General features: G+C 40.5%; 1 protein-coding gene across 1 annotated transcript in view; it reads left to right on the forward strand.

Moving 5' to 3' along the window:
• Positions 1-7,343, forward strand: part of LOC122781596 (sodium/calcium exchanger 1-like) — a 115,605-nt gene extending 108,262 nt beyond the window's left edge. The window contains exons 10-11 of the mRNA XM_044045370.1: positions 890-993; positions 2,479-7,343. Of these exons, the coding sequence (XP_043901305.1) occupies positions 890-993; positions 2,479-2,751 (377 nt within the window). The 3' untranslated portion in view covers positions 2,752-7,343. The remainder of the gene's footprint in view (positions 1-889; positions 994-2,478) is intronic.
• The last annotated feature ends 1,628 nt before the right edge of the window (positions 7,344-8,971 follow it).

Genomic DNA, 8,971 nt, shown 5'->3' on the forward strand with positions numbered 1-8,971 from the left:
AGTCTTTGTGCTCTCTGTTAAGAGCCTATTGTTGAGACTTGGCAGAGCCTCCAAAGCCCCTCTCTGTGTCCCTGTGGAGCTGCTGTAGTTTGGCAGACCATGAATCCAGGGGAAATTTGGGGGAATAAGTAGCACAATGCTGATTAGTTGTCAGGCCAAGATTTGTTTGCCCTTGCAGACTGAGATTCAGCCACGTAAGTTATTGATCTTGGCCCAAACCTGGCCTACGCTGGCTGCCAGCGACAGGATTAAAGATTGTGGTTTCTAAATTAAGGTTCTCAATCTAAATGTGGAAAACAGGATTTGAACATTAGTGCTCTGTATTAATAATTGTAAGTGCTCTACATTTGTCAAGAGCATCCTCTCTGCCACCCTGGTTTTGTGTAACTTGCAATTAACTGCATGAGGAGGTCTCGCTTACAACAAGAGGATTAAATCCGTGTGCGTTGCTCTACTCTTTGTTGTTTCTATTTTCAAGCGGTAACACTTAATTTTCACAGAATTAATAGTAGTCAGTGCAGTCCACCAAGCAGGGCAGAACCCTTTACTGCACTGGTTAAGATAAAAGAATATTTGTGTGTGTAGTAGACAGAAGGTAAAAACCAAAGGTCACTGTTTTCATTCATACACAGTCTATCTATACTGTCTATCTGATTGTCCATTATCACGTCCACTTGTCCTTTCGAGGAGAGGAGCTGTAGCCAATCCCAGCTGACAGCAGGTGAGAGGCAGGGCAGGTCACCAGTCTATCATGGGGCCAGAATACAGAGGCTGACACGAAAACATTTTTAGACCTACAGTAATGATCAAAGTATCCATTGAGCTGAATGTGGTGAAAGGATTGGCATGTCTTACATAAACCTTGTCTCTCCCTCGTCTCTCCTTTCAGATACCTTTGCCAGTAAAGTTGCTGCTATCCAGGATCAGTATGCAGATGCATCCATTGGTAATGTGACAGGCTCCAATGCCGTCAATGTTTTCCTGGGTATCGGGGTGAGTACCAGCTCATACACTGATTGATTGATAATAAAATAATATACAGCCTTGAAGTGCATCAGACCGTCTGAACTGATTACTGGCCCAACAGAGAAATAAGACAGTGATGTTATGCTGTTTTCCTGTGAGGATAGAAGTAAATTGTACCTTGCTACTGAGCAGACATTTACAACACAAAAGCATCTGAAATGATTTAATCTATCTGAATATCTTAGTAATAATTCTTCAAAGTTTATTTTTACAAAAAGTGCCAGCCCTAGTATAAATTCAGTGGTATTTTTTCGGCTGTGTTCATCTGTTTGCTTGTCTGTCTGTTTGATGACATTTTCTGGGGATGTAGGTTATGGCTCAAGGTAGAAATGATCAAATTCTAGTGGGGATCCAAATAAAACCAACAATTGTTAACTGTACAAGATAGGGGAGTGTACTGACGCAGATGGAAAGTGAGCAGTCATGGCAGAGGTTTTTGTCATTATGTATGAGTAAAGTCCAGAATTCATCACATCGGTGGCCACCAGTGGTCGTCCATATCCCTTGTCGAAGCCACTATGTGCCTCACTGTGGGATCTTTTTAGTATCGACAGCTTCCTGCTGACTGACTTGCAGCTCATTCTGCATATTGAACCAATGTCAAGTTCAGTGCAGTTTCTCTTCAGCTCTTCATTTGTGCCTCTTCCTCTCTTGTTCCACAAAGAAAGGACCCATGGCTGACAACAGCAGGGCCATTTCCATCTTCTTTTAGACGTCATTGAATTTGAAATAAATGTGCTATCACAACATTCTCTGTCTTGGTGAGGACTGAACAAGATAAACAAAAGCTGTGTCTTAATTCGGTGTGGATTCATCATCCGGATGGTGTCAAAATGCGTCACCGCACATCGGCTCCTTCTCATGCTGCCAACAAATGCGGTCGGCGCCTACCCGTTTTCGAAGGATACATCGGTGTATCCTTCGCGGGTGAGGCTATCCCGCGGCAGAGCTTCTTCTTTTTTTGTTCGTATAAAAACAACACGAGAATGGGCTTGGTGGAGCCTGGGTAATTGTAAACCAAACACAAATGCAAGAAAGAATGAATAAATGAAATAATCTCTAAAATAATAATAATACAAAAATAAGAAAATTATTATAATATAATTATTCTAATAAATATTTGACTTTGTTGGTTGAATAGGAGAAGAAGAAGGGGGCCGTCTCTTCCTCCAGACCCTGGATTGAGACACAGCTTAAGTTGAATATGTGTCAGCCATCACTGAATAGTTGACTTAATACAGACTACTGCCACCTGCTGGTTCGGACTGTAATTTTCTCTCACACAGGTGCAGAACAAACTTGCTGGTTGTCAGCCGCAGTTGCAATCGGTTTCCCTCACAGTTTTACTGTATGAATGTTGACTTTAAAGCTGTGTGATCCTCCTGCTTTCAAGTATTATTCCAACGACATGCACCATAGTCTAACACAGTCCATTGTGATGATGCTTGACAGGTGGCATGGTCAATCGCTGCCATCTACCACCATATCAAGGGGGAGGAGTTCAGGGTGGACCCCGGCACGCTGGCCTTCTCCGTCACCCTCTTCACCATCTTTGCATTCGTCTGCGTTGGCACACTGATGTACCGACGGAAGCCAGAGATCGGGGGAGAGTTGGGTGGGCCTCGGACTGCGAAGGTCCTGACCACGATGCTGTTCGTAAGCCTGTGGCTCCTCTACATCCTCTTCTCCTCACTGGAGGCCTACTGTCACATCCAGGGCTTCTAAGACGTCAGGAGATGATGGAAGGGAAGGGTGCGACAGAAGGAGAATTTGAAAGGAGAAACCAATGGTTTGCGGGTGAGGGGATAGAATTCGGAATTTAAGACTGTCTCGTTGATCAGTCACTCCCTTTACGCAATAGATTAAATGAGGGATGAATGGATGGATGTACATATGAAGGCATGGCGGACGCATTAAAGCATCTTAAAAGAGAATGGAAAGAAGTACACATACAATGAAGGACAACAGCAAATAGGAGAAACATGAGAACTATAGAAATGGCTCAGAAGATGGAGAAATATTTTGAAAACTAAGGAATCACATTTTTTGTTTTCGTTCCATAAATTCAAACCAATCAAGTTGACTTGAAACCATCCCGGTTTTAAATACATCTGCAATGTTGCAAACACAGAATTAAATACACACAGTTTATTCAGCCATACAGAAACTTGACAAAGTCTTAACAACGTGAGGAGGGAGAAGCAAGAAGGGACCGACACACCATCACAGCTACTTGTACTTGGCGTGGCTTTAAAAACAGCATCTCCCATTAATCCCCTTTCTTTGGAGTAGCGCTTCTCCCTTATCCAGCTGCAGTGACAGGCACAAGTAGGACCGAAAAAGACCAAGTAACTGTATCAGTATGTGTGTGTGCATGATCTGGACGTGAAGATCCTGGAAACACAGTCAGAAGAAAGTCGGATGATATTGCCACAACTGTTTAATGACAACAAACTGTGAGAGAGTGCTGGTGTGTGACTGTGTTTCTGTGCTTGTGTGTTGTGGGAAGATGGTCAAGTACTGTGAAGAAGAAAAAGAAGCCTCTCATTCGCTGTCTCTGCATGAGACGTGCTTTTATTAGTTTCACTAGTCTTTTTGACACTCTCTCTCTCTCTCGCTCTCGCTGTCTCTCTCTCTCTCTCTCCTAGCCTGTAGAAACGCTTAGTAGGAGGGCACTTTCAATGAAGCAAAATGTTTTTGATCATTGAGGTTAGAAATGTAAATATAAAGAGCTCAACGTACACTACAGCTCTACTACTTTCCATCTGAATGTCCTGGTTATGCCATGCTCTCCTGAATGGGCCCTCTTTCTGTTGATTTATACTGTAGATGTAAATGATTTAAGGTCTAATTTTAATCAAGAAGGGTTAGTGTGCTTTTACCTTTAATAAGGCCACGTCTGAAAAGACAAAAATGGCCGCTGTACCGTTTAAAACTGTTAGAGAAATGATTATCATTGCATTAATATCTAGGTTAATATTACGTGTGTTTGTATTTTTTTATCCGTGGAATTCTGTTGCCTGGTTTTCCGCCTGTGCAATTGCCACCGTCATGTGTCAATCTCTAACATTGCAATAGACTTTGAAAAATGTAAGTACCGCCCTCAGCTTAACGTCATATTCGTGAACTGCCTCTGTTATCATTAGTCTCACTTTGATGCCGCTTTCCCCATTGGTTCACTTGACCACTTTGGTCATTATCCCAGTGTGTCTTGAGCACCTCCCGCTGGCTGGTCAGTGGACCAATCAAAATCCTCAAGGGCTTTATAAGAAACCATTAATCCCTTACCCTGATCCCTGGTTTATGATTCTACATAGGGATTGGCCCTTAGGGGCCTGTTTAACAGGGATTTGTATTCCCCGACCTTATACATCACCTGCGTAGTTTGTTAGGACTTTGCTTCAGTGTGAGTTACACAGCTTCATTACAGCATTGCCAGTCCAAGTATCCAGAGTTACCCAAATGTCATAAAAGAAGACAAGGCTTCAACCTTTTCTGGTTAACTGCAATCCGCCTTATTCCAAATGAAACCATGCATGGTATGTTCTTCCCTAGTCTGCCTCCACTACTCTAGCCTTGAAATCTTTAACTCTTTAGTGGCCAGTTTCCATAGCCAACACCTGAGAATTATTTTCAACGGTATTTTCTGTTAGTGGAGAGAGTTAAATCTGATCAGACTCTAACTCTGTAACAAGCTCGTAGAGGTTTGGAGAATCTTGTAGAACCAAAATCTTCATACAATGATTTAAATCGGCTGCGTGTTAGAAAACATCCAACCCCAGAAGCTGCACCTTTGGCACCTGTCTTGCAAAGTGAGTTCAACTGCTTTAAGTCCAGCTCTCTGGATTTTCTGGCTTCTTATGAAGCTCCTGTTAATGGCAAGAATGTGTAGAAATAATGAGTCTATTTGCCCAGTGAGGTGATGATAAGTAGCTGTGCCGGTAAAAAGGGTCAACCATTGAGTTCAGTCCAGTGTTTCTCACTGTAATGGCACAGGCTGGCATGAGTTCTACAAAGCAGTTCTCTGCTGTGTGATCTAGAATGGCTTAAAAGGGCAACTTGAGGTTTTGAAAACATGGGGTGTGTTGTTATGGGACAATAGCTGGCAAACACTATCTCAAGCAACAGCCAAGATTCTTTGAAAATCTTTGTCAAGCACTAGGCAAGCTAAATGAATCAAAACCCGCTTTAAAGAGCATAAGAACCCAAACCAGAACATTGAACTTTCCAGTGAGCAGTTAACTCACAACACACTGACTGACATTACATAGCACTAACTGCTAGGAACCATTTCCTGACTATCATTGGTAGACTAGTGTGTCCTGAAATATGTGTAGAATATGAATCTATTTCGACTATCAGAGAGGTTTACACTTCAGACTGTTAACTATTTTACTTGTTCTGCTAAAACTACAAAGATCTCAATGTACAATAACCATATTGTATATGTTGGCATTCAAAAAGTCCATAGTTAAAATGGCACTACACTGTATGCATCTGAATTGGCCAGAATTTTCCTGCTGAAATTGTATTTTTTTCTTGATGTATATTATAATAAGTAGTGTTTTTTTTTTTTCTTTTTTTTTAAATGTCATCTGTTAAGTAAGTCATCTGGCTGAGTGCAATCTATCTGACACTTGGCTACAATCTTGTCACTGACGTTCAACCCCTGTGAGAGTAGAGCAGGGACAAGGCCTGATTTGGATGAGCTTGACAAATACTTAAGTGTCTTGAGGAAAAAATAAAAAATAAATACATTTCTGATTCACCTATGGAGCAAAGAACCAGGATTACTGATAGTGTTTCAGCAGCTGTTGCTACATGGCTCTACATGGCTCGCACACTGACATCCAGCCAATCTCACACTTCTAGTAAACCCTCTGTTTTTGCTCTGATTTTTTTTTTTGAAGAACCTTTTGACTAAATTCCCCTTTGACGGACGAAATGAAAGATAAATGACATCTAGCATTGCTTACATTTGCCAAATTCTGCACAATGTACCAGCTCACCGTTAGGGTAGCTGTTCTCATGTGAAGGCCTTGGAGTGGCAGTTTACCCCTGTTTTTTCCAAAGGGAAATCTTTCTATCAGAAACTTGATATTTGCAGTTCGACCTATGGAGGGGTTTTATAACCAGTGGATCTTTCTTAAAAACGCCAAATATTATTCACATTTCATCACCACTCTGAAAAGAGACTGAAAATACGCCTTGATATTGTTTTGACGCTAATTAACAAATCTTTCTATTTAAATTTGTATGCATTTGTCTCTTCACTGGCATGGAGCTGAAGGTTTATACACTGTAAAAAAAAAATAATATACTAGCTTGTGCAAGAAAAAAGAAATAGTAAAAGCTGTTTGCATCACTTTTTGAGTAACTCTAACACAGTGTATTATATTCTCTTTGATATAACTACATCATGTTGGATTTATTTAAAATAGCCTGCTGCCTAATGTGTCAGAGTGAATTTGTGGAGGACTTGGAAAAAGTTTGCAGTAATGTGCTTGTTCACATCGAGTTAGTTTGCTGCATACATCCGCCAGACGCTAACACTTTTCATTTGATGGGCATTAGCTGTTTTGCTACACCGGCTTTGTTGCACCACCTCTCGCTACCTTATCTTTGAAGCTAGTCTGACGTGATGCTAATGGCAAATTAGCGACAGCTGTTCAAACCCCACAGGGTCTGGACCAAGTTGAGAAGCTCAATTGACACAATTAAAACAACTCTAAGACTCGAACATGCGCCAAAAGATTTAGCTTCCTACCTTGGTTTGGACAGGTCAAAGGTTAAACAGCTAGGCCATCGCTGTACATAACAGTTTAACACCAAGCTAAAAAAAACGACATTGCAGTAGTGTTTGTTTTCATCCTTCTGTGATGGGGTTTGCACTGGTTCTTTCTGCTTGTGTGAAACGGCTGCTATGTTGTTTCATTAACAGCGTTGCTTCGGATGTAAACAACAGTAGAGATTTTTTTTTTGGTTTCGTTTTTTTTTTGGACTCTTTAATGTACACAATAATAATGTTGTACCTGATGTAAGAAAAAAAAAAAATTCAATGGTGTTGAATCAGTCGTGACGTCGCTTCTAATGTAAAGATTGATGATGCGTCTCCGTTGCCTCGTTTGCCTCTTAACTGCCTGTCTGTCTGACAGACTGAGGAGCGACAGACAGACAGACAAATGAACTAAAGGGAGGACAAAGTGTCCTGCTGGAGCAATTAATGTACTCTTAAGGGGGTGAAGCATTATTACCAGAGCTATTCTCTACCCTTAAAGTAACCGTAAAGAAGTACAATGTAGTAGGGAAAATTGTAAGAGAGGAAAGGAGGAGAAGGAAGACAAGGAGGAAGAAAATAACATTTAAAGAAAAAAAAAAAAAACATGAAGTTACAGCCATACATTGATTTCTGGGTCAGTGAGACTGAAATGGACTCCTCCTGCCCAGCATGTGTATTGTTATGGTGTCTTATCCGTCCCTCTGTGTCTCTTACCCTTCTTTCTCGGCCTCTCTGCTGCCACAGTAACCAAAACGGGCAGTAGCCATTTTGTTTCGTCTTTTCCTCCCACATTCCCCCCTCTTGCCCTCCGTCTCCCTATGCCATGTTTTCCATAATTTGGAATGTCAATGTGCTACTTGTTGATACTGTGCATGAATGATAACATGTCTGTATATAGTTATAGAGAATCGTATCCCATTCCCCCAGAGTTGTCAGAAAAAATGGTTTGAATGTTGTACAGATTCAGGTTTTCTTGTCATCTTTTATTCTCCTCCCTCAGTTCCATTTTTAACGTATGTAGAGCTGAACAACAATATGTTGTTGTTGGGTGTTTTCTTTGTTTTGTTTTTATTTAAACCAAGACTATGACGTCTTATGTTTTTTTTAGTAACTTGCACATGACTAATTAATTAAGGTTTATTTTGTTTAAAAAAAGGCAATATCTGCTGTTATTGAATGAGAGATGAGATCTTAAAGGAGTTATGTCTCTTAAATAAATATTCTATGTGGGAGTTGCATGGGTTATTTCTACAAAAAAACAAACAAAAAAAAGACACTGCTTGCTACTTCTAATACCGTGGCTGTATTCTCTGACAGAGGGCGAGGAATATTATATGTACATCTAAAGGTTATTTTGTCATTAAAGAAATAATAATAAATAATAGTAATATTGTGTATATACTGTACAGTGTTACAAGTGAGGTGGGCCACACGGCCATCACGATAACCGTAAAGAATTAATTCTACATATTTATTGAAAGGAAGTGGAGAAACTCACTACTCTCAAGAATGACATATATTGCCTTTTTGGAGAAGTTGTGGTTTGCTTGAAGCTTGTCTCTCTCTCTGCTGCTTGATCTTTCTTCTCAATCCTCGCCTCGGTTGGTTTATATTATTTGTCTTTTTCTTTTTGCTTCCACTTCGCTCCCTGTGCTCTTTTTTATTTTTCTGTTTGAGGCACATGTCAGACAGGTGTTTGTCATCTTGTATTCTCAACTCGACTCAAACTCTCTCTCTCTCTCTCTCTCCATGTTGTCTGACGCACCAAGCCACCTTGCATTCAACAGCTCATGTTAGTACAAATAAACACCATATATCTATGACAGTATATCTGCCAGGGTGTCCATTTATCTCTCATGAGATTGTTTGTCTGCACCTTGAGCCCCATATGTCTTACTTCAGAACGTCCTTCATTTTTCTTTTCAAATCCTTCTCATTTCTTCTTAAGCCCTTCTTTTGTGTCAGCACATCCTTCTCCAACTCCCATTTTCTCTCTCTATCTGTCTCTTCTCTTTGCTGTCACAGGGTGTATTTTTGGAATTTCATGTTTGTCAATATGATTTGGTGTGTGTGTGTTTTTTTTGTTTTGTTTTTTTAATTGAACAATAACCAATATTGGTAGTAATGAAGGTTGTTTTTTTTTGCCACTGTTCTCTGTATGAGCGT

This window comes from Solea senegalensis, linkage group LG15 (assembly GCF_019176455.1).
Source record: "Solea senegalensis isolate Sse05_10M linkage group LG15, IFAPA_SoseM_1, whole genome shotgun sequence".
In the NCBI taxonomy this organism is placed as follows: Eukaryota; Metazoa; Chordata; class Actinopteri; order Pleuronectiformes; family Soleidae; genus Solea; species Solea senegalensis.